This window comes from Etheostoma cragini, chromosome 2, assembly GCF_013103735.1.
Source record: "Etheostoma cragini isolate CJK2018 chromosome 2, CSU_Ecrag_1.0, whole genome shotgun sequence".
NCBI lineage: Eukaryota > Metazoa > Chordata > Actinopteri > Perciformes > Percidae > Etheostoma > Etheostoma cragini.
Window position 1 is genome coordinate 21,323,991 of NC_048408.1, and position 26,456 is coordinate 21,350,446.

Below are 26,456 nucleotides of genomic sequence, written 5' to 3' on the forward strand. Positions count from 1 at the left end.
TCGTCCTGTGATAGGCCTTTTTTTTTCACCCTTACTGTCGTTAAGACTATACTTTCAGGGATCATTTCTATAGTTTCTGACTTGAGAAATTTGTTTCTAAAGTGATTGGTCTCGCTACCCACGATGATGAGTCGTGATATTCCTTTCTGAGCGTGAAGCGGGTAGAGAGTAATGATTCATTTCATATGCTCCCTATCATTGATGATCGTTCTTTGATTCTTAACGGAGCATTGAGGAAGGGAGTATGATCAGAGTGGTAGTCGTTATCTGTTAATATTAAATGGTGGTTATTTCCAGTTGTCCATCCTAAATCCATGTAATTGGACACACTAAAGGTACAATCTGAGTGACGTTAACGATCTGCTCCTTCAACTGTGCATAATTCTTCACAAAGGTAGAGGTGGGTTGTTGAAAAATAAAAACCTTTTTGAACAGGCTGTTATTTTCCTTTTGCAGTGATCTCACATAGCTACCATTCGTTTAAAAATTCCTATTAAAAAATCATTTTGTTTAGCTTGAATGAATTTTTTATGTTGAAAAATAATATGATAGGGATTGAGACAAATCGGATGATAATGACAGCGGTAAGGAAGCAACTTTAGATAAGGCAGAATGGGAAAAGTATAGAGTGGTTAGTGATGAATTACTGCTTTCTGTTAATAAAAATCATGATGTTAAGAGATTATGTTGTGACACTAATAGTGGTATAATTGTTGCAGCATAAAGTTTCAAGTCCAAAGCCTAAGTCATTAAATAAAATAGTACCATGGTGATCGAAAAACTGTAAGGTAGTAATAAAAGCGAGAAGTAGAGCGTTTAAAGAACTCAAGAGAACACATGATTTTCAGAATTTAGTTCAATACAGACGATCTCAGGCAATAGTCAGGTAAACAATTAGGCAAGCTTAAAAGATCACTGGCAACAGTTCTGTGGCTCTATTGGTCGAACTACTCCAGTAGAGCGGATTTGGAATATGATTTAAAAAATGGAAGGGAATATGAATAACCAATGCTGATTGAGGGGCAAAGAACCATCACTAGTAGTATGGGGAAAGCAGAGGTTAGGGGAAAAACATTCGCCATAGTGCACAGCACACAAAAGTTAACTCTTGAAGAAGAGAGTGGTAGAAAAGACACAGTTGAAAAATATCAGAATGTGTTTGACGATGAGGATGGGGGAGGAGGTGTATTGGATGTCTCGTTTACAAGGTCTGAACTCAATAAGGCATTGCGTAATTCAGGTAAATCGTCTACAGGGAAATGATAAATCTGTTCTTCCATGTTGGAGAGCTTAAGTGATAATGTAAAGGATGTATTGTTAAGTTTATATAATAAAGTATGGGTAAATTGTTGCATTCATAGAGCATGGAAGAAATCTATAATCATTCCTATTAGGAAACTTGGGAAAGATCCTCAAATAGCGAATAACTATGGGCCGATTGCATTAACGTCCCAGATGGGAAAAACTATGGAGAGGATGATAAACGACAGGATTACTTATTGGAGAGGAAAATGAAGAATTAATGAAAAATTATCAAAGTGGATTCAGGAATGGTAGAGGTACCATGGATCCCACTGTGTACCTAGAAGATACTATAAGGAAGGCTCAGGTGAATAAAGAATCTGTAGTGGCAGTGTTTTTTGATGTTGAAAAGACATAATATGTTGTGGAAAGATGGTGTGCTGATTAAGTTAAAATTATTGGGGTTAAAGGGAAAGATGTTCCAGTGGATAAAAGGTTGTTTTTGTAGTGAGAAATATGCAGCACGCAGTACACAAAGTCGAAGAATGGGCTGTTCAATGTGGATTTAGGTTCTCTGTAGACAGAACAAAGACTTTGTTCTTCTCTAGAAAGAAAATAAGTATGATTGTTAAAATTAAATTATATGGGACAGAATTAGAACGAGTGGACTTCTTCAAATATTTGAGTATTTGGTTTGACAAAAACTTGACATGGACGGTACATATCTAAAAAAGTATAGATAAATGCAAGAAAGTGTTGAATGCGATGAGATGATTGCTTGGAGTAGCATGGGGAGCAAGTAGACCTGCTTTGAAATCCATATAAACAAGGCTGATGAGATCGGTATTTGATTGTGGGTGTTTAGTGTATGGATCAGCTGCTAAATCATAACTCAAGTAGTTAGATGTAATTAAAAACCAAGGTTTGGGGCTATGTTGCGGGGCACTTAAGACCACTCCGGTGGCAGCAGTTCAAGTGGGGGAGATCTTAGAAGACACCAGCTGTCTCTTGTGTACTGGTCAAATTTGAGGGGTCATAATGACAAACATATGAGTCAATCAGTTCTATAGCACTGTCAAGAGAGAGAGAATGACCTAATTAAAAGTTCTGGATTGACAAAGGCAGAAGGTAATAATGATGTAAGTGCACTGGCCCTTCAGTGGTTTATCCAGTTGTTCCTGATTGGCTGTTCCTAGAGGCTCCAGTTTGCTTATTGGAGGAAAAGGAGGTTATTGAAGGGGATCAATACAGGGTTCAGGGTCACATTTCGAGACAATTTAATGAAGGAGTAATTATATATAGGCCTACACATCTAAGATGACAGATACAAAAATGGGAATTGCTTATGTTATCCATCCATTAAACATTGTATCTGCTAAAAGAACTCATGATAATTTAGCTGTAGACACGGTAGAACTGTTAGCAGTATGGATGGCCTTGATCTGGGTGGAGAGCAATAGATCTGTGTAAGCTGTGATTGCTTCAGACTCCAGCTCAGCTTTGATAAGCCTTAAGTACCTTCACTCTGAGTCTAGACAGGACATAGTGTATGAAATACTGCAACCAGCTACCAATCTGATAAAGTCTGGTATTATTACTACGTTTATATGGATACCTGCTCATATAGTTTAGGAGGTAATAAATTGGCAGACAAATGTGTGAAGAAAGCAGCAGAGAAGCCTGATGTAGAGGTGGATATTAAATAGGGTAAAACTAAGGTCAAACGTATAATTAAAGCTAAAATAAATGGAAAATGTAATACAAAGATATATCTTTATATGTCTAAAGGTTGCCGACCAACGGCCATTCACAACCAAAAAGAAGAAGAAAACAGGAAGTTGCGCTTTACGTATATTCCTGTGTGACGTCATACGTAAATAAGTTCAAGCTTGTGCTGCTTACTCGGGGGGTTTCTATAATTATCTCTCGCCTCAGAAATATACATGACAGAGCTACAATTACATACTTTTAGTAGATCAAACGGAGTTGGCATTTTATTCGACACAGAAGGATATGCTATCTGACGTTGGAACGTAAATACAAAGTCAAAACCGTGTGGACAACAAACCGAGACGTCAATAGCTAACAGGAGTCATCACCCCAAATCTCCACACCGTCTCACTTTCTCTTCCATTTCGTCTGTAGTCGGGCTTTACAGTCCGTCACCAAGTTCAGTCCGTGGTTTCGCCAGGAGAGGATGAACTGGCTTTTCCCCCTGTCCAAAGGCTCCGGATCTCTCCCTCTGAACAGCCTACAGCAACAAAGACAGCGACAGATCGAGTCACTCAAAGCCGCTCATCCCAGGTAAAATCATCGGTAACCGGTCACATAAAACCAGACCCAGGTGCTGCCGATTAGCTTCTTCAATAGAACACTTTTCACTTTTCAAAGGAGAATGTGGTCTATGTAGTGTTTCCTGTCGGGTTTTGATTTTTAAAAACATGTTTACTGGGTTCACACATTCAGCTGATGTTTACTTAGCATAGCTAGCCACAAGGCTCACGTAAGAGGGAGAACGTTAGGCTAACAAACAGTATGGCGTTTTTAGCCCCCTTTTTACACACATTTGTCTCGGCGATTCTGTAAATCTGTCAACATTATACACACGATTTACGTGGACCCACAACCACTGCTTCGACATGCCCCCAAGGTGTTCGTTGAGCAGCTAATGTTTTGCTAACCTTTTCTCAAAGCTAACTAGCTGGGTGTGATTTCCAGGGCGCTGTGTTAGCTGGCTACTAACACCACTGAGTGGAGCACAGTGGTGTCCGGGTTTCTTGAGGAGGTTTCAGGGATCCCCCAGCACAAAGGCGATTCATTTATTTACACTACTACATGTTAAAGCAAACATGTATCAGATAGGGGCCTGAGGGACCAAATCTTGTCAAATGTGGGGTTTATTGTCTAATTTGTGTCAATTCAGGGATCCTTGACGTTAAAAAAATATGCTTGGCAACCACAGGGGTAGCTGATCGAGTCAGCTATCGACAGTCACCTTTTAAGGTATGATGAAACGAGTTGTAGCTGGCTGGTCCTGTCTTGTGATCATTCATGTTTATGTCATGCCAACGTGTCACGCATGTAGTGAGTTAGGAGGAGCTAGCTAATTAGACGTGACGATTAAAGTATTAGCCTTTGTTTACTAAGAAGCTCTGTCATCTCAGTGCCAGCATCCCAGCATAAACTGTTCTCGTGTATGTGTGTGTGTGTGTGTGTGTGTGTGTGTGTGTGTGTGTGTGTGTGTGTGTGTGTGTGTGTGTGTGTGTGTGTGTGTGTGTTACAAAGAAATGGGATTACACTACAGATGTGAAGTTTATGGGATTGCAGAGGCCACAAAGGCTATTGTGCTGTGTTGAAGGCTGCTTGTGTCATGGCAATGATGTTAAGGAATACATGGATGTGAAAAGAGAGTTCATACTCTTGATAGACTATACTGGTATGGATGATAGGCCAGGGCCATGCAGCTCTCTTTTGCTCGTGTAGGAAAAATGTTAGGTTTACTGTGAAAGGTATGGATTATTTAAAAATCTGATTTTACGTCTGGTGTCAATAAGCATAGCATAGCCATGCAGTGGTAATGCAGTGAGACAAATATATACTGGGATCAGCATTACAACACATTTGCCGCTACACTTCATGCTATTTAGCTACCAAGTACAGTTATTGGCTGAGGAAAGGCATTAAAAGCTCTCTCTAAACCAGCAGAAGGTTCATAAAAATGTATTGAAGATGTTCAATACGTTGAAATGTGCTGATCCTGATATGTTTGTCTTTCTCAATAGCCTCGCAGAGATCCAGAAGGATGTGGAGTACAGGATACCATTCACAGTCAACAACTCCACCATTAGTGTTAACATGTGAGTACATCTTTGCATATCCAGTCAGATCACATATTTTAAAACTTGTAATATATCCTGTTTCTGGGATTATTGAAAGCTGAATCTCTTCTTTTTCCTCTAGTCTGCTGCCTCCTCAGTTCCCCCAGGAGAAGCCGGTGGTTAGTGTCTACCCCCCTGTTGGTCATCATTTGGTCGACGGCAATAATGGCACCATTATCACTAGTCCTCTCATTACTAACGTAAGTAGTCACTAGGCTTTCTTGTCTAGATTTAAAAACGGTGTGCTGTCCCAGCACAGAGCCCATCCTTACTGCATCCTCAGTCCAAATTCTCTATTAGGATTTTCAAAGTTCATGATTGTGCAGGTTTCTTATCATCTTTGTCGGTCGATAGGGGCTTATCCAGGTCAAAACAAGAAAGTGTTGTTTACATGTACAAATACATAAACAGCATACTCAAGAAAACCTGATCATAATTGATAGGGCTAACCCAGAATAGTTGACCATTCAATGCTTTAATCAAATGAGCCTGATTCAACTGCTAATCTCACAGTCAAAGCTTCACAGAGGCGTTATGAAAAAAGGATTTGGCCATTTTGTTACCTGTTTTCATTAAATACGTTAAGATACAGCCTGTGATATACTGTATATATCAACACATAATGCAGTAAATACAAATTTGCAAAGAAAGAAGCTTTTAATTAATCTTTTTAAAGTGTGTATATAAATCCAACTGCCCCATAACAGATTTAAGTTTCACTTTCCATGATCCGCGACTGATGGAGGAGAATCTTGGCGACAGGGATTTAAATCTTTAACTGAAAATGTTTGGGAAAAGAAAGTGTAAGGTGGGGGTGCAGTTTGATATAGTAGAAGATGATCCAAAGTGAGATGCAAGTTATGTGCCATTGCCCGTGATCCAGTGCCAACTTACAAACCTGGGTTTCCAGCCTTGTCCAGATTTTTCCCCATAGCCTGTAGCAATATCAGCTTGTTTTTGTCTTTTTCATGGTTCTCTCCTTGCATCTTTTTTCTCAAATAAGAATATCCAATTATTTTATTTAACTTCTTTGCTAATTTAACATACTTTAGTTTTTTGATCTCACTTTCCTTTAAGTATTTTACTTGTTGTGTATGTTGTAGTTTGGGATGCACTCGGATCTGGGGAAGGTCATTCAGAGTCTGCTGGATGAGTTCTGGAAAAGTCCTCCTGCCTTGATGTCCTCTGGCCCTGCTGGCTTTACTTAGTGAGTGTCCTCTTACATTCATGGACACATGTCCCTCAGTACTTTCTTTGTACAGTTCATTACAACAGAAAGTTCAGGAAATAATGCAGTTGAATGAAGTATGATTAAGTCTCCCGAGGCCAGATGTATAAACTATGCGTAGAGCTACGCCTGTCATAAACCGTTTTTTATAAAATTGGAATGTGCGCATCTCACGCATACCCCTGACCAGGCATACACAGGATTCAAGCTGAGATAGCTTCGGGCGATATGATAAAGAGGCAATTGAATATAAGTTGAGAGACAGGTAGCATTGTTTTTTTAGGTCATTTTCCAATTTCCCTGATTTTGTTATTATTAATGTTAGTCGCCACAGTTCTGTAAAATGTCAATCTAAGGCACATTTATGAATTTTTAAATGATTTATGAGTGACATTACATTTGAGCAAATACCTCCCTGTAAGTAATCTCTTCATTTGATCCTGAATTGTAAAGCACCCTAAAAAAGTCTGTTTCAACACAAGAGCTATAAATAGATAATTGATCATCCTTATGACGTGGAGTGGAAACAACTACCGATATGCAAATGGTTTTTGAGGGTGTTTCTACATCCATTTAGGGTTAACTATGGGACAGACATATAGAACATACTAAAAGAAGTATGCATATCTTTCTTTTTAAGATTATTTTTGGAGATTTTCCGCCTTTAATGGAAAGGACAGCTAGGTGAGAAAGGGGAGAGACATGCAGAAAATTGTCATAGGTCGGACTTGAACCCCGGACCTCTGCGTCGAGGAATAAACCCCTTTGCATATGTGCACCTGCTCTACCAACTGAGCCAGCCCGGCCGCAATGCGTATTTGTGTGTAGCCTACACACAGTTTTAGTTGTGAATCTACACACAGTTTTTTACATCTGGCCCCTCATTGAAAAAAAAAAAAAAAAGACCCAGCTTATAAAAAACAAATACATTTCTTACTATGATTTTAATGCCTCAGTGAAATAATGTCATATCCTCCCGCATTTACTCATCAGTATGTACAAGTCGTCGGGCATGGCTCCTTACCCCACTCAGGCTTACCACTACGGTCCTCGTCACGTGGGCCCCGGTCACACAGCGCCTCCTGGGCCAGGCCCGGCTCCAGCTCTCATGCCTCACCCAGGAGCCGATGGTGGCCATGGGCCCCCTCGGGCTCCAGCCCCGTACGGAGTGATTTCTGACCTGCCACTGCCTGTTCCTACTGGAGACTCACAGGTACACTGATAATGGATACGTGGGCTGATAACATCTATTCTAAGCACAATTACAAACATATAAAAGACTATAATATGCTACAAGTCTTTATAAAGTATATTTTATATATATATATATATATATACACACACACACACACACACACACACACACACACACATTATGTGTTACCTTTTAAACTGCTTGTCATGAATGAACACAGAGGAGCTTTCCACAGCTCCGGTGCTTTAAAAAACAGATCAAACATTGACAGTTTGCAAGACATCCAGTTCATCAAACTATTAAAAAAACGAATGCTAAAAGCAAGAGGAAGCACAACAATACCTTTAACATTGACACTGACAACCCAGGATTTCTCAAGCAAAGCTTTCAGATAAGATCTTTGTCATTAGTTGGTTATATTTTGCCGCTATTTACACAAACCAATTACCCCTCAGGTTCAGACTAATCTGTCGACAGTGACGTAAATTCATTGAAGAATATGACTTGCTGACTCTAATGCTGTCTGTTTTAGGCTGGATTGAACGGACACATGTACAAGATGCCTGAGATTCCTGAGTCTTTTCCTGAACTCTGTGACTTGAAGTAAAGTACTCCCGGATATTGTCAACTTCAAATAATCTTTGCATTAAGATATTGTTTAAGCTGGTTATTATGTGTGTTTGAGATAAAGGAAAACAGTCTTTTGAATCTATATTTCATGTCTGTGTTCTCTTACTTACTGCTGTGCATCTACCTATGTCTACCACCTCTGCTGCACCCCACCCTAGTCTGGCCCAGTTGTCCAACATGTCTGAAAACGAGGATTTGTTACTGGAGTTCTTTGTGAGTTTGCCACAACTGAAACAGGTCACCAGTGATAAAGAAGAGCTGATCACCAATATAGTTGATGTGGCTAGTAAGTTCCTCTTTTTCCACAGGACTGAAGGTCTTTATGTGTCAATCATGAAAGAGAAGTTCAAATTGAGTTGAGTTGAGTCCAAAGATTTCTGCATCTCTGTTTGTCACTTACAGAGAAAAATCTTCAGATGGAGCCACAGCTGGAAGGAAAAAGACAAGAAATGCTCTACAAGGTCAGCTATTACGTCCAGTCTCTCTCTCAAACAACAAAATCACACACAACAAACACATTCATGTTGTTGTCTAACAGCTTATGATGTGTGCTTTGTCTGTTGACAGTATGAACAGCTGACTCAGATGAAGTCGGCCTTTGAGACTAGAATGCAGAGACAGCATGAGCTCAGTGAGGTGAGAGGCTACACTGGGATTTAAATGATAATAGGTTGAATATGCTCCTATTTGTTTTAAAGCTGCTGATGTTTTTTAATTTAATTCAAACCATTTTTATGACTTGAAACTAAACATTTGGGTTGTTCCCTTTTATTGTAGGAGCACAAAGAAATCTATGTTAAGTCTTTTAGCTTAAGATGAGCATAATTCGATGGCCTGTGTCAATCAGAACACCCACCAGTTGGGAACACATGACGGCTGAATAATAATCTCAGTCCTGACTGAGATTATTACTAGCAACAACATGTCAACATCTATCGCCTACTACACATAAGCACTCGGGTTTTGATGATCCTCTTCTGTTAGATATTATTATGCTCTCCCTGTCAGTAAACCATACGACCACATTGTTTTTACCAAGTCATGAAACTAAAGGAGGAAATATTAAAGAGTTCAAAGACACTAACCCAAACATTCTTGAACATGTCTTGAAATGCTCCACTGATTCCTTTTGTCTCTCTGTTTCTTTCTTTTTGTCTTTTAACCCCCACTAGAGTTGCAGTCTTAGTACTCTCCAGGCTCGGTTAAAAGTTGCAGCCCACCAGGCTGAGGAGGAGTCGGAGGAGACGGCTGAAAACTTCCTGGAGGGACGCACGGACATAGACGAATTCCTGACCAGCTTCATGGAGAAGAGAACGGTGAGAAGCCAGAAGTGCACTACTTGTGTAAAAATAATCCTGATATGTTGTTCTTTTTTTTGTCTGAATGGGATTAGAAGTGCAGTTTGAAACATTTTAAAAGAAAGTTTTTTTGACTTTTATTTGTGCTATTCCACAGCTTTGCCACAGCAGAAGGGCCAAAGAGGAAAAATTGCAACAGTCCATCAACACACATGGACCGTTTCCTACCAGCCACTAGAACACAAGGTACACACCACACTTGACAGATGACAAGTCATCTGTTTCTTTTGCAGAAGGCAGCCCTTTGTTATCATCATCTCATCCTTCTCCTTTTTACTTCTTACATTTATTCCTCAGGTTTGGTGTTTTCTCAGCCAACTGCTGCCAACTAAAAGAATAAAGACTTTTGAGGAGACGAAAAGCACACTGAGTCAACAATGGGCACTTTGGAAGACACTAATTGCAATGGTGGGCTAAAAAAAGAAGCCCACTGTGCCCAGATCTGGGCTAAAAAAATACTGTTGAAGTTGGATTGCCTGAGAGCAAGATAGGTAAGCTATTGTGTCACTACAAGAGGGCCAAAGGAGTGACACCTGCCTAGCGTTTCCAACCATGTTACTAAGGATTGATCACATTTTGGATCATTTCTATTGCATATGCTGTTTGTCCAGTTTTGACTTGACAGGGATGACAAAGAGTTGTGTTTCTTTCCTATATTTATGTCACGTTGAGGGCAACACCTGCACCTGATCAGAGTTATTAGTGACACATTTGAATAGTTTAGGAAATGACTCCCAATCTTACATTTAGTTTCATGCAGTGAGCAAGAATTTGTGACTATAAAAAAAGTGTTAAAAAATGCTTATGTGTCTGTACTTCCTGTCTCTAAGATCATTGTCAAGTCCTTGCTTTATTATCCCAGAAAGGTCCTACTGGACAGACAGAAAGCCAGCCTTTGACACTGCAAAACTGCTGTTTACATTGATTTGGTTGTTCTATGCTACACGTATACTCCAACAAAACCAAGGACAGGCCAGTGTTGTCCAGAAAGCTTAGAATTTAAAGAGCATATGAATTTTGGACAGTGGTCAATTCTTTAACAAGTTGGTGGTTTTTCCCATTAAGTAATGTCTTGAACCCAGCCTCAATATCAGTGTGTTTGCACAAACATTAATTATTTGATTAAAAGGGCCGCATGTTATCTGTTGTACCTCAAAATCAGGATGAGTATAATCCAGATAACAAACCTGTTTGTACTAAATTGCTGCATTCGGTTTGTGAGAGGTAAATGAAATGTTGACTAGAGGTTAACATAAATTCTTTCAAACATTGACCAGTTTACCAAACACATTATGTAAACTGGGGTTATTGGGAAATCAGAATACAGAAAACCATATAAACGGTTTAATCACACTATTACCCTCATTCTGTGCTTTTGAAATGAATCAAATTATTTGTGTACATGTAAACACACTGACTGTGATGAGCACTGTTATGAAAACCTGTCTATTTTCTGACACCTTTTTGAACATTTTTGGTGAAGAGCCTCAGAAGATTTGGGACAGTGTTATGTTCAATGCTGCGGTAAAACTCGATGACATTGGATACTGTATTTAAATAATGTTAATAATAATAGGCTATATTGTAATCAAAGACTCAGACACCTTGTATTATATGTTCTTATTTAATTTGTTAGACTAATAAAGCATTTAGAATAAATCTTGTTTGTTTTACTTTCTGTTTGACAATCACTGTTAGCCCTCTGACCGTTGCAGCATTGATTAAAGTGACCATATTATGACATCACTTTTTCTGGGATTTGGGGTGTTATTTTGTGTCAATAGTGCTTCCACACGCATACAAACATGGAAAAAAAAACACCCATGCTGTTTTGAGTGAGATACAGGTTTCTGAATTTCCTCTGCCTTCATTCCCGGGTGAGCTGTTCATAATCTGCACGGCTTTCTACGTCACTAACCAAGACCAAATGGAACCATGTAAACCTGCTCTGGTACAACCTCAAAATACAATTCTAAACCTGAAAATGAGCATAATATAGGCACTTTAAGATCATAGCACAGATGCTTTAGCACTGGATGCATTATTTTGATTATAACAGTAATTCATTAAGTTCAGTATAAATATTGTTAACATGCTTACCAAGACCACCTACTTCCTTATTAATCTCATAACAACAAAGATACTGTGAATACTTAATACTGAACTATTACACATCATTATCACCTTCAAAACCTAAGTTTCTTATTGTATCCCACAAAATACTCCACTGCATAATAGCAATGTGTCTTATGGGTATGTGTTGCTAGATGAAAGGTGATACCAAAAAGTGATCTTGGAGGATACATTTCTTTCAATGTGGAAAAGCAATAATTACAGTGTGTTAAAGTTGCTGTCTTGTGTATCCTTCGACAGATGTTCACACAGGTGCATTGCAGTTGAAGGTTTTAATGGACTTTTCCCAGCTTAAACTTGCAATGCTACCATATAACAATCACAGTTTGTAAACAGCACAAAAGCACAAATAGTCACTTTAAAAAATAGAATTCATGTAGATCGCAAAGACTTTAAAAATAGACAGGAGACTTTATCAGTAATGTCTTATCTACAGTAAATCTCTGCTCCATTAAATCAACTTGACCCGGCGTTGTCAGGTTTAATACAAACAGGCACGGCAGAGGCACACAAGCTCGCTGGCTCATGGGAAAATACTCATACTCAGCAGGTTTTATTCTTGGATGGAAAATTAAGCATTTCAATAGAAGCCTTTACACCTGACCTAACCAAACTAACAACTGAGTGCTGAACTTTATGACAAACTACTCGTGATCTTTCCAAACCGTCTTGTTGTTAGTTATGCTGACGACACACACATTTACATAACTTTATCGCCAGGGGATTATAGTCCAATAAAAACTGACTAAGTGCATTGAACAAATGAATGGCTGGATGTGCCAGAACTTTCTGAAATTAAATGAAGGAAAAACTGAGGTGGTTGTTTTTGGAGCAAAAGAGGAACATTTAAAAGTCTGCGCTCAGCTTCAAACAATAATGTTAAAAACAACAGAGAAAGACAGAAATCTTGGTGTAGTCATGGACTCAGATCTGAATTTTAAGAGTCCCATTAAGACAATTACAAAGTCAGACTATTATCCCCTTAAGAATATATCAAAGGTTAAAGGACTTATGTGTCAACAAGATTTGGAAGCAGCGTTCAGTTTCAATGCTCCTCATATCTGTAACAAACTCCCAGAAACGTGCAGATCCGCTGCTACTCTCAGTTCTTTTAAATCAAGGCTGAAGACGTTTCTTTTTCATGTGGCCTTTCTTTAAATTATGTTCATTTCTTTAATGTTTAATTTCTTATACAGCACTGTAACTTTTGTTCCAGTGTTTTATCTGTGTTTTTTTCAATTGTTTCTTCTGTGTTTTATCTGTTTTTATTTTTTAACTGTTTTTGTGTAAAGCACTTTGAATTGCCCTGTGGCTGAAATGTGCAATACAAATAAAACTGCCTTGCCTCTCCTTGTTGGTCACAGGATTTCAAGTAGTTAAACAGGTTGCTATTACCTATTTGTCCTGATTAATAATTACTTGCAACTGTCACGGGGCAAGACGATACCTCTGCCAGAGAGACATTAACAAAGCATTGTCCCAACTCTACATGTAAACCCATCCAATTTTTGAAGGCGTTTACAGTGGAAATAGCATCTTTCAAAAGGAAAAATGTAATAGTTTTATTTTGTATTTTGCTGTTAGCTATGAATATACGTATGGGTGTGAAATGACATGTTCAACACTAATATGTTGTCCAGTGTTGGGAGAGTTATTGAGATATTTATTTCGTTGTGTGGGACCATAATGCACATGCTTTTTAATGGAGGTGCGGGGAGGGAGGGGGTAACTCCATAGACATATACATCTTTATCTTTATTATGTCTATGGGTAACTCACCCAGTTACTTTTGTTAGATATTAGTTATATTCATGATTTAACTAGCTAACGTGTATGCTACATACAAGTGTTTCAGCACCCATAAGGTAAGCTAACAACAAGTAACTGTTAAATTGTCATAACCGTTTAGGTTTGCTAACCTGTGGCAAAGTAGACCTTAACCGTCTTTCGGCCGCTCTAATGTTTGAATACTTAGCAGAATAGAGACTCTAAAGTCAGAATAATTAATAAATCGTGCACAAGTTTAGCTATTTTACCAGTTTATCATGTGTGCTTTGTAGTCTTTAACTGTCTAGTCACTAGACAGTTAAAGACTACAAAGCACACAACTACCGGAAGTCGACAGGAGGAGAAGAAGAAGAAGAAGAATTAGGAGGAAAAACAAGGCGCGAACGGCGGAAGGTTAACTGGTAAAATAGCTAAACTTGTGCACGATTTATTAGTTATTCTGACTTTAGAGTCTCGTTTCTGCTAAGTATTCAAACATTAGAGCGGCCGAAAGACGGTTAAGGTCTACTGTGCCACAGGTTAGCAAACCTAAACGGTTATGACAACTTAACAGTTACTTGTTGTTAGCTTACCTTATGGGTGCTGAAACACTTGTATGTAGCATACACGTTAGCTAGTTAAATCATGAATATAACTAATATCTAACAAAAGTCAGTTAATGCTGTATACAGTCTCAGGGATTATTAAAAGGTTGATCAAGTCGATGACGTTGCAAAGTTAGCCACTAGCTAGCAAATCAAACGAATATATTGTCAATTTCAGCGGAGTAGTCTCGTACCAGAGATATTATCCATGACTGCTTCCACTCTCTCAAATTGATGTACAGGGGGATTTAGTACGTATCTCAATATCTCCTTCTGTATCCCATGTCACAAAGCGCAGCCAACAACTGTTTCCTTTCGTTTTTGTATCGAAGACAATCCAAATGTACATCTCGAACAGTATGTTGCTGTTAGCAGGTTTTACAAAGTCCATCCTCATGAGAGGTGTCAAAAGTGTTCACATTTAACACCCTGGTAGAAAAAGACTTCTGTGGAAGTGTCAACTCAAGCTTTTTACTCAAGTTAAGGTGTAAAAGTACTGTTTTTAAAACTACTTATAGTATATAAGTTAAAGTAATGCAAGGGGAAAGAAATGTTAAGTTTTATTGAGTAAAAAAAGTCTTAGGCCACGCCACAGGGGCCTATGGTGCACCACGTCACGTCCCTAAAAAACATGTTACTAAAGGCCATAATAACTATAATGTTGTATCAAAAACGTTAACGTTGAAAAATTTGGGATGCACCTGTTTCAGCCGCATTCATGCCCATTGAAAATGAACACATTTTACCATATATGTGTACTACTGAGAACATGTGTTTCATGTAGCGTAAGATATGATGACTAGTTGCCTGTGCGTATTGTAAGGGTGCAAAAAGTCAAACTACAGAGGCATGTTATTTATAGACTTTTATTAGAACATATCTGCAGGAATTTGTGAGGGCGTTGGATTCACTCTAACCAGATAGGTTAGGTTAGGATTGTTTTTTTGTTTTTTTTTAACAATGACAAGCCGGAATGAAAACAAGCTGAACTGAAATAAGGCTAGACAAGGCTATTTTTAAAATATATGGAGTAGAATGTACAGATAAATTTCCATTTAAGGAAGGTAACAAAGTATTTGTACTTCATTAATAGACTCCTTTGTCTTCTTACTTTTACCAAATAGCACTGCTCTGCCTGTACCCTATTTCGAATTGAAAAATAATTATTTTTTCGATTCCCACTTCCTTTGCCACACTGCTGTAACATTTTTCTTTGTGACAGACCAGCATTTCAATGTCCCGACACATTCCTTTAAATCAATGTCTTTTTTCAGTGCCATTTTAGCAGACTTATCTGATATCTCAGTCCCACCTACCCAACATTGGCAGGACCCTGACCTCTGCCTGGATTCTCTCTTTCCTTTAATTTTTCATAGTGCAGGACCCCACGTAGGTGTGTAGTAACCCCCAGCCAATAACAAACTGCAGGTTGTGCAGCCCACTCTTATGCATGTGACAATATACACAGACAAATGCATCAACAGATAACATAGGCAAGACAGGTATAAAGACACAGAAAAACAGCCAAATTTACAGCAACACCGTATCTAAACAAAGTCAGCGAGATTGCTGACCTACACTGAAATCTGTTACCCGTTAAATGCTTTTTGGTCAAGCCCCATATATTTTTTTTAGTTTTCACCAAAAATAGTGGCTCCTTCATGGGGTTAGTTGTCTGTATGTGCATTGGTTAATCATTTGATTGTTGGGTTTAACAGTATTTTTACTTGAATAATAATTTCCCAATATATCGTAAGTTTAAGACTGAATAAGAATCTGTGTTCTGTCTAGATCAGTCCAGAAACATGTCACGACAGATGGAAGACAGCCATCGACGGTTCCTACAGACCATGATGGCCAATGGCATTGTTGATGAACAAAGTGCAAGGACACTATATCAATATTGTTGTGAAACCCATAACAGTGAGTGATTTTATACAAGTATTGCCAGTTACTGATGGTTTTGATCCAGGATACGTCAAAAATGTACCTCTGTATCAGATCAGAGGATTTATAGCAGATCCTTGAATGACAAGAATAGAATTACGCCTGTAAACAAGTCTTTTGAGTATTTTGACCATTTTTACCTTTTAAAGTTCAACTCAATATTTACATTGCCTTTTCCATGGACGATTTTAACTGTATATACTATATGAGTAGTTACTGCGTTACAGTTAAATTCCAGTAAATGTGAAATCAGACAAAAAAATCTCTCCAATAAAGGACTTTAAAATATGGGTTGAAATGCACAAGAAAGGAAAATCACACGCAGTGGATTTTAGCAGTTTTTTAAACAGAAGTAACTTTTCTGCCAAAATAACTACATTTACACTTGAATCCAAAATTGACAGGATTTACCAGGTTGTTGGCTGTACTGGTCTTTATTAGGACTGGTAATCTGAGGCAGTCCCTTTTTTAATATTGAACAGTATCACCACCTTCTTTGAGGCCACAGGAGAAGTTTAAACTTGAGTTACAAAAGTCATCTTGATGCTAACAAAGTTGGTCTTTATTTGTTTTGTTCTTGCAGCTCAGCACATCCCTGATAAACTGGATGATTTCATTGAAACCATCAACTCAAAGCTGCAGCCCATGTTCATGCAAATTAGAAAAGGAATGTCTGAAGACAACGGTCACCAGTTCTATGCATTGGTCAGTGGGTTTAATAGCCGTATGGGCCTGTTTGACCTAATTAGTGACTATTTTTAAGTGAGTCCCAAGTCCTTTTGGTTTGTGAGTGGAGATAGTGCGAGTAACACTGGACTAGAACCTGTGTGGTGACGGATGTAAATCACTTTGAACTGTGTCACAAAAGAAACTTCTATTTGCCTAACAATAATATCTTGTTGTTACAGTATTTGACCAATTAAGACGATGACATCTAAAAACCAATGTCTGTTGCTTTTAAGATCACCCTTTCTATGGGACCTGTTTGAGAACCAGATTATGCGGATGTGATCATTCATCATTAATAGTTGATCACTTAATCCAGGATGATCCAGGGACACTGAATCACTTTACATGAAAACATCTGTCAGTTTGCATAGTGTCTCAGTAAGGGGCGAATGAAATTTAAAAATGAAACAAAAAATAGTCTTGCAGTCTTCATTAAGTTATAAACCTCAGAAGAAAGCTGTCTACATTAAGCCTGCACGATTAATTGTTATAAATCGCGATCTTTGATTTTTTAAAATTCAATTCTCATTTAATTTTACGAGCCAACTGCATCACAAACGCCACTACTTTCAGCTGTGAGTTTTAAACATAGACTGTATAAAATGTAGCGCTGCAATACTCTCCTTCTCTTCATTGAAGCCTCTATATTTACAGGCTTGTGGTGATGTACAGTGTGATATAGGTGCTAAAAACAATCTATTTGGTACTGTCAATTTGTTTTGCGTTGTCGTGGTTCATGTGTGCAATAAACATGACACTTTTTGAGAAAATATCTGTGGAAGAGAATCGTGACATTAATTCTAAGCTAAAAAAATTGATTCATAGTTTTCCCCAAATCGTGCAGGCCCTGTCTGCATTCAAAGTGTGTTAAACCACATGGAAGAATTGTTATTCACTGTTTGACCTACATCCTGTCCAGGTGAACATGGCTGAGACTGATGTCACCAGGATGTCGTCAGATTACGCTGACAATGAGCTGGAGCTGTTCAGGAAAACGGTGAGTCAAATCCACTCAAGGAAATCCTGCATGCCAACATCTTGGAAACACTTTTGTCCAAATCCTAATGTTCCATGTATTTTAAACGGTATAATAATTATTTTAAACTATAAAATACTACCTTTGTAGTAAGGGGGGATCTTTTACTATATAAATGCCCATGTCAATTCAATTTATAAGATACTAGAATGCTAAAAATCAATTCCATTTTCAATCCACTAGAAGGTGGAGTTAAGGGTTTTGTTTTGGGTAAGATAAGCATGAAAAAAATCCTTTTTGGTAACAGTTTTTGAGACACAATTTGAAGTTGGAAAAATATATATTGTTGGAAAAATATATATTGCAGAATATTGCAATATGTTTAAAATCCCTTGCTTTGCAAATCCTCAGTCAGAAAGGGCCTGTACACCTATATAGTTTTTTTTCTTTTATTCAGTTTTCAATGTCCGATTTAGGCCACGGAAAAGTGCCCAGATGTTTGGGTGATGCCTTCTTCAGTGTGCAGTGTGTGTCCTCCTTACTAACTTGAGCTGCTCTGATTTAGATGGACCTGATCGTTTGCTCTGAGAATGGCAAGGCCTCCTCCACTGATATTCTGAACAGCGCCGACATCCTGACCACCAAAAAGCTGAAGAAGAGCGAGACCGAGCACCTCTTGAACCGACTCGTGCACGACAAATGGCTCAATGAGGTTAAACACAGTGTCTACGCCAAATCTTAGTTAGTTATGTAGTCTCTGTCCCGTTTTCTACACACAACTAACACTTTATGCCCGGTCAGACATCTATGTGTTTTAGATTATTGAAGCACTTTAATTGCTTTCATTTAATGTCAATTGGAGGCTTTTTTATGAAGCGATTCAAATTAGTTTAGCTGTCTTTTGGTTAGCCAGCTTCACTAAGATTAATGTTGGCGATGTTGATTATCAGCCGGCTGTGTTGAGTAAACTGGCTGTGTTACTCATACCTGATGGGGAATTAGCTTACTGAATGAGGTTAAGGTTTTGCAATTCAGGGGGGTGAAAGATTTAAAATATTATTTCAGATTGGTGCGTAACAAGCAAATCAAAAACACAATATCATCTTAAGCTAGGCTATCATGATTGTAGCTTTGACACACTTGTTAATCCCCTTCACCACTCACCAGAGACATTTGACCAGCATCTTTGCAGTAGCAGTTGAACACTTTTCAGTTGTTGGTTAATTTATTGTGTGACTTATCTCTGTTCATTAATGTAGAAACGGGGTGAATACACTTTGTCCACCAGATGTATTATAGAGATGGAGCCATATATTCGCTCAATGTATCAGGACCAGGTCAAAGTGTGCCACATCTGTCGCAACATTGCTTTTCAGGTAAGTGCTACCTCTGTTACAGTGTGTAGAAACTTTATACCCTTTCATAAATACCTGAATGAAATTAATGAGAAGCAGTTCTCTAATTGGGAATCTCTCAATACTACTTCCAGTACATGCCTTACTGGTAAGAACTATTTATTTGAAGGCCAACTTTTATAGTAAAATGATTACACTCATTATTGTTTCAAAGATGTACAATTTTGTAATTGAAGGGCTGCGGCATTAAACATTTGTTTTTTGTTTTTTTTAAATATGGCCATAAAAGTACAAAATCAAATGTTTTAATGAAATAAACGACTAACATTAGATCCTTGAACTATGTGAAGCCGTTTGAATTAAATATGATTTTAGTGTAGAGAGGTCATTAGTCACACAGACTTGATCTTGAGTAACTATATGAATATGAATGACCAAGAATTCCCTCTTTTAATAACAGGATTTTATGTGTTTTTGCAGTACAAACAAACAGTTATGATTAATTTGTAATTAATTAATTTGTTTGTTAATCTTTACACCCTGTGTCAGGTTGCATTGTTCTTTACCTCGCGTTGACATTGGTTACTTTTGTAAACAGTAATGACTTTTGCTTTAGTTCATGTGTTACAAACTTAACAGGATCTTTACACAAAAGGTTTGGTCACAGTATTAGTCTGATCTCATTTTCTGTTTTCAGTGCCAAATTTGTGAGAAGCCTACATGTGGTATAAAAATACACAACCCCTGTGTGGCCAGATATTTCAAAGGAAGAGCAGAGCCGCGTTGTCCCGCTTGTGATGACTTTTGGCCACATGAAATCCCTGGTATTGTTTGTTTATTTATAGATACTGTTTACACACATGTTACCAACTACAAGCATTAAATAGATGCACATTTACAAGATCCACATACATTTCTGACTTACTTCCAGATCCGTACACCAGATGTTCTGCTTTTTAAAAATCACGTTTTTATTTTTAGAAAATAATTACACATTTGGAATTTTATGGTACAATATACTGATATATTGTCTAAATTGTTTATTTATGATGTATTCAAAATGGCTACACTATTTTAATATCATAAATAAGTTGGCCTTGTTTTCCTTTTGATTTATTTGACCTTTTAAAACCACATCGTAAATTAGACTTCATTTAGATGTACATAATCATAAATAGATTGAGAATGAATGGAGGTATGAATGGCAAGTGACTCCAACAAGAAATCCCTCTCCGCTTGTGTGTTTCACATATTATTTATTTTGTTCATTCCAGAAGTCAGACGGCCCCGGTCTCAGTCCAGGCGATGAGGATTTCAGCATCAAATGTGTTTAGTATTTTTAACATAACTCTGTAATAAACTAAACTGTTAATATAAATGTATTTTATAGTTATTTTTTACAAAAATGAAGGCCATTTCTTATTTTGCTAATTTTGTACGCAATACATATCTGCATCTAAACGTTGGTCTGTCTTTTTTTCCATCCCTGTAGTCATTTTCAGATTGCTCCCTTGTACATGCAACTTTAAGTGCAATTATTAAGAACTTTAGAAGGCTTCTCAAAATGTAATGTTAAAACACTTTTTGTTTAATTCATTATCATTTTCTCTAACAAGATTCTGCATCTGACATTTTTCTGTACAGCAGGAGAGGAGAAGTTTTGAAGTGAGACTTTGTTGAAACAAAAATAAAGACAGCCGAGTAAAAGTACTGAGTTGCTAAGGACAACCTGGTCTCATTTGGTCATGTACAGTAAGAAAATGTCCCAACTCTGCAATGTAATGTAATGAATAATATGATTATATGAATCCTACAGAAGGCATGTGAAATCATGGTTAAATGTAATTTCCCATAACAATGCCAAAATCGGTGGAAACAAATCATCAAGTCTGCTGTTAAACATTTTATCAAAGTGGTTATGGTTTGACTTTTATTAGTTTTGCATTGCCGCTAAATCCATACATGTATAATTCACTTAATCAAAAAGATCATTTTCAACCTTACCATGGTGGAGGGGTTTGCTCCATAAACCAATGGTTCATGTTACAGGATTTTTTTAACAGTCTATGCCCACCAACTGCAGGGATACACATTGGGGTTTATGTTATTAGTGCAGCTAAAGGCGGGGATCTAGATGTGTTGACCCATGGCATTGCCTAAAGAAAAGCTTGGAACTTTTCTGGAGGTGCTGAAGGTCAGAGTTGTTGAGCGGATGTGTGGGGACTCACAAGCCCCTGGTTTAGGACAATTTGATCAAACTTTCCTTCAAGTGGTTTGGAGCCCTAGCCTACTTCAACCTCATCAATATTGTTGGCACAATACTGAAGTGCTTTAGACCGACATTACCCAGAGCCAACCTGAAAAAGTGTATTTTTGGTGAGCTTAAGTAAAGTATCTGGTTTACTGTATGCTCAGGTAGGAGGAGATGTTTTCCAAGATTAACCAAGGTGGCCCTAAAACAAACAGGAGTAGGAACAAGTTTGGCAGCTAAAAATATCATCCTTAGGTTTCACTGACCTCTCCCAAAAGGTACAGATACAATCCACAGTGGCCTTCACTTTTCTCCTTATTGTCTCAAGGCAGCTGCATTGGACAGAGGTCTCAATGGTCCTGAGAGGTGGGAGAATTGACCACTTAGTAGTCTTCATTAGGTGGACTTTCACTTCCTAGCCTCGGTGTTACAACACTGTATTGAGGGGACAACCCACTGACTTCAAGATTGTGCACCGCTCTTGTACAAAGATCATAGAGGTAGTTTCAGGGTCCAATATAAATACTTCAAATTCACGAGATCACACTGACATGACACTTCTGCTAAAGTTATATTGACCTTTTATTTTGTTTACATTCATGCTGGAACTTAGAAAGCATGTGTTGTGACTTTCTTTTTGTAGACCATCTAACGATGTGTTTTTAAAAAGAAGATTTATCTTGGTTTCTTAAGGATCAAAAAACCTGCAGCATTTCAAAGTCCAGTGAGAGGTTGAAATAACTTTTGATAAAACATCATTCATTACACATTACTTTCTGTAGTGCATAGCACAACTATTAAGAGACCCTACCAACACCTGATATCTAAATCTTCAAAACATTAACTCATGACTGACACAATGATTCTGATTCATCTGTTGCCATTAAAAAACCTTTACAGCACGCAAGTATGTTGTTGTTACATTCATTAAACTATAAATGTATAGTTTTATTTTCATTTTAACAGTCTATAAATCACTAAATGTTAAATGTCCAACTATCAAATGAAGAAAATACGGTCCTATGTCGGATTGTTGTTGATGCGGTGCTGCCATCTGTTGATGATGAATACCTCTGGAGTTCTGTGGCAAATCAGACACTAGATGGCTCTGTTGGTAAAGCAGTTGATGTAAAACCCTGCAATAGCTGTGACTAAGGACCAAACGGCATTTCTATTATATGAACACAATATATGAATAGGATTTTTACAGTTATCTCATACTTGAAACTTGATCAGTTTTATGTTTGGATAGGCTACTTTTTAGGCTTTTTTTAACCTCTCTACCCACGGTCCAGTTGTATGTCACTCAGATTCCCTGAAACAATATACTGAGTGGCCTGTCCTGGATAAATTAACACAGTATGGTCAGGGACTGCTGCTGACATGATGTGGTAAATTACAAAATATACAGCAGACAGAAAGTGGGGAGCAACTCACTTGAAACTATTAGTTTTTCAACAAGTGGAACTATGTTTTTGCAATAAAAAAAAAAAAAAAGATTTCAGTTTTATCCTAAAAAATCATTGATTAATGCCAACAAATTAAGTTTCTCTGATAATGCGCAATTACTCTTTTGTAGTATTTTGCTTAGCAAATAAAAGACAATAGTAAAAAATGATATTGTAATGAGGGTTTAGAAACTCACAGTAGTAATAGACTATACAATACACAATACTTTACACTTAGCATGTGTTGTTGTCTTCTTATTACCAGTTTATATTCCAGGCATTTTAATTATGTTCTTGCTGGTATTTACAATTTTGAGTACCACAGATAAAGCCCTAACCAAAATAGAAATAACCACCTTGGTTTTCTTTTAATATTGGTGTGGCAATAACTGTAGAGAAAGACAGTGAATTAACTGGGAGAGAGACAGATGAGATACTTTTTGAAAGCCCGGATAGGTCGCATTCTTCCGCAGGAAGAGGGAGATGTTGTTTAGAAGATGAGTTTTCTGTTGAGTTTGTGCTCCGTTGAACCAGAGAAGAGATGATGAACGGTTGGATGGTAGAGGAGAGCTGAGCTGCCGCTACAGGGCCAGTCTTGCTGCAGATCTCTTTATGCTGGGGGTCTTCTCCAACCCGTTATCTGGAAGAGAGACCAAGTAGGGACCCCCCACTGGAGATATTGTATACCTTTAGTTACAGCTTGTCAAATTTATGAAAATAAATGGTCATTATTTATACATGTTTTAATGTTAAACAAACGTGTGGAAGGCAGAGTGAATCTTTAAGCTTAACTGTACAGGTACCATATTAGCTACTTTACCTATAGTAGGCTTACCTTCAATATGTACATGTTTCTTCAAAAATAGGCCAATTTATCTTAGATATTGAGATGATGGATTCCAAATAATGCATATTTTCCAGACATTTTATTATTAGGTGACCTAAGCCAACCTTAGGTTGCTTTCATTTACTCTACAATTGAACAGATGTACAGATGGGGTCTACAACTATATAACTGAATAGTTTTGTTTTGTTGTGAATTTTGTATTCTTTTGCTAACCTTTTCCTGTTATACTAAACGTTACCTTATTTTTGAAGGCCTTGAGCACTAGGCATTGTGATAGCACAGAGGTTACAGTCAATAAGTCAATGATTTAGCCTGTTCTTACTGAAAATATGTATTATATATACATATGTAAAATTTGTATAATTTGTATACAAAACTTTACAATGTTTAATATCCAAATTGGTAGTTAAAAAGATAAGGGTTGTCACTTTTGGATTATATGGAAAATGATGATCTTCATACTGTATGTTTTGTATCAATGAAAGGTAATGGCTGTGGGAAAACGTTGGAGACACAAGGAAACACTGTGCTTATTCTTTATGCTGAACACCAACATCTGGACTTCTTTTTCTTTTAACCACATCATCACCACTTTGTCTCAAATAAAACAACACAAAGGCTTCAAATCTACAGTCAGTTAAAGTGTTGGTACTTCAAGTAGGATATTGTGGAGTCGTCCTCATTATGTTTACAAATGTGACAGGAGGAACTTTTGGAACAAACTATCAGTTTCTGTTGGCGATATTATCTCATGATGAAAGGAATCCATTTAAATGATTTTACGAGTTAAAAATGCGTGGAAATTCTTTTTATTTATTACTTTTTTGGTTTTCATGACATTTTCTTTTGTCTCTCTAATGACCTTAAAATGTCAAAACTCACTTTGCCAATTGGAACCAATTTACTGCTAAATGTTTTTTGTGTTCTTGGGTAACTTTAGGAGCAGATATTTTTCTCTTATAGAACGTCCAAGAAAAACATTTGGGACCTCTAAGTTACTAAAAAAGTCATTAAATTACCAGTTATAGCTTTGTCTGATTCAAAACCAGATTGGTTTTAGATTGTGGGTCGATTTGTTTTTGTAATGCTTTGTATGGAACAAAAATATGACAAATGACTCAGCTGGTGTTTAGTCAGTTTCAGAGTTAAAAATATAAACAATAATAGTATAGTTATTATTATCATACAAACCGAATTTTACATGTCAAAAAAATAAAATAAAATAAATACCACATTTGTTGTGAACTTATCAAATTATCTGAATGTCTCATAGGTTCATTAACACACAAACAAACATGCCAACACATTAACACGCCTGGTCTCATCCAGTTTTCCTTCCTTACACCGCAGCCTTATTGATTCTCATTTTAATTATGTTGAACCAGACTCCGTCTCTCTTCTTCACCGACAACAAAACCAGCGCAGGCCAGCAGTCTGCCTCTCACACTGTGAGGATGACACCTCCGTCTTCTTGCAAAGGCACTAGTTGAAGATCCACTTTGATGTCACTCCCCCGCAAAGGAAAGGTCAAAATAATAAATGTATGCCCAATTGATGGGTTGGCAGGGGGGCACGGGGGGGGGTTCAGGGCTGATTTTTGGACGAGTGCTCCCCTAAAGGCATAATGAATTCATACAGTCAGGCACGGCCAAAGAGGAAAACAGCATGGGTCCTCTTTCCATGAAAAGGTTGATCTAAATCTGCAGACGGGCCTGGCTCCTTCTGCCCACTCATTCTCCACACACATCACTCTTTTCTCTTCTCTTCTCTTCTCTTCTCTTCTCTTCTCTTCTCTTCTCGTCTCTTCACTTCTCTTCTCTTCTCTTCTCTTCTCTTCTCTTCTCTTCTCTTCTCTTCTCTTCTCTTCTCTTCTCTTCTCTTCTCTTCTCTTCTCTTCTCCCACTCTCTCTCTCTTGCTCTCTCTCTCTCTCTCTCTAGGGTTGTCTCACACTCACATACACACATGTATAAATAAATGCTCAAAATATATATCTTTCACTTCTCTTTGACACATACCTCTGCATATGCATCACCTCCTCCTCTCCTTCACTGAGAGAGGTGAACCGCATCACCACAGAACAAAAACCCCTCAGTAAGCAGCTCCACCTAACTCTTCCTCACAGCAGGACCCCTTTCATTCAAGAGTCAATAATCCAAAAATACACAAATGCTTGAATATGTCTTTGAAAATTCCACAGGTCACCCGGGTCACAGGATATCAGTTAGTAGGTCAAAGGCAACCGAGCACCAGGTCTCACGGCCTTTGGCCTTCTGTCCATCATTGCAAACCCATGTTTTGCAGCTGGAGGACTTTATTTTAAATTGCAGTAAAGAACCCAAACTTTGATGAAACTAATAAATTGGGCAAGCTGAATTAGTGTATTTAAAATAACAAAAACTGTAATGTTGATTTAAAATAGTCTTTATTTACACTGTAGCTTATAGTAAACAATGTGGAATTATAGTTTACACTAATGTAGTTATAGAAGATGTAGTCCTACATGTTGAAGGTTGTTGTTTATATGAATATAATGAAACATTTTAGACACTTAAATAATAATATTATATATGTATATATATATATATATATATATATATATATATATATATATATATATATATATATATATATATATATATGAGGTTATAAGTGAATTTCAAATTATTGACAATACTAATAAACAAATCAAATATTAGATCTGCCAACTACTACTTTGTAGTGTTTTATACATAACCTACTGATTACAAATGCTAAACAGGCGACTTAAAGTGTTATCTAAAGCTGTCTAATAGACTGTGGCAAAAGCACACAATTCCCATCTGAAATGTAGTATATATAAAGAGAAAACGGAAATGCTGTGAAGTAA

At 37.5% G+C, this 26,456-nt stretch overlaps 2 protein-coding genes and 1 non-coding gene across 5 annotated transcripts; all 3 read left to right on the forward strand.

Annotated features, from left to right (window-relative positions):
- Positions 1 to 42: 42 nt before the first annotated feature.
- LOC117937774 lies at positions 43 to 258 on the forward strand. The gene has a single exon (XR_004655241.1). It is a non-coding gene; the product is annotated as a small nucleolar RNA U3 (small nucleolar RNA).
- Positions 259 to 3,102: 2,844 nt separating this feature from the next.
- vps37a (VPS37A subunit of ESCRT-I) lies at positions 3,103 to 10,247 on the forward strand. Its single transcript, XM_034891908.1, has 12 exons — positions 3,103 to 3,546; positions 5,025 to 5,099; positions 5,203 to 5,320; positions 6,224 to 6,327; positions 7,342 to 7,561; positions 8,076 to 8,146; positions 8,332 to 8,459; positions 8,576 to 8,634; positions 8,741 to 8,809; positions 9,346 to 9,489; positions 9,629 to 9,717; positions 9,829 to 10,247. The coding sequence occupies exons 1-11, from the start codon at positions 3,440 to 3,442 to the stop codon at positions 9,707 to 9,709; spliced, it is 1,176 nt and encodes a 391-aa protein (XP_034747799.1). The 5' UTR covers positions 3,103 to 3,439; the 3' UTR covers positions 9,710 to 9,717; positions 9,829 to 10,247.
- A 3,496-nt stretch (positions 10,248 to 13,743) lies between these two features.
- Positions 13,744 to 20,420, forward strand: nsmce1 (NSE1 homolog, SMC5-SMC6 complex component). 3 transcript variants are annotated; one of them, XM_034856837.1, is made up of 8 exons: positions 13,744 to 13,853; positions 15,828 to 15,959; positions 16,567 to 16,688; positions 17,632 to 17,709; positions 18,254 to 18,400; positions 18,948 to 19,064; positions 19,741 to 19,867; positions 20,318 to 20,420. In XM_034856837.1, the coding sequence occupies exons 2-8, from the start codon at positions 15,842 to 15,844 to the stop codon at positions 20,350 to 20,352; spliced, it is 744 nt and encodes a 247-aa protein (XP_034712728.1). In that variant the 5' UTR covers positions 13,744 to 13,853; positions 15,828 to 15,841; the 3' UTR covers positions 20,353 to 20,420. The 3 variants fall into 3 exon arrangements, with proteins under 3 accessions (XP_034712728.1, XP_034712743.1, XP_034712735.1); XM_034856852.1 differs by having other exon boundaries at positions 13,751 to 13,846; XM_034856844.1 differs by having other exon boundaries at positions 13,817 to 13,970.
- The last annotated feature ends 6,036 nt before the right edge of the window (positions 20,421 to 26,456 follow it).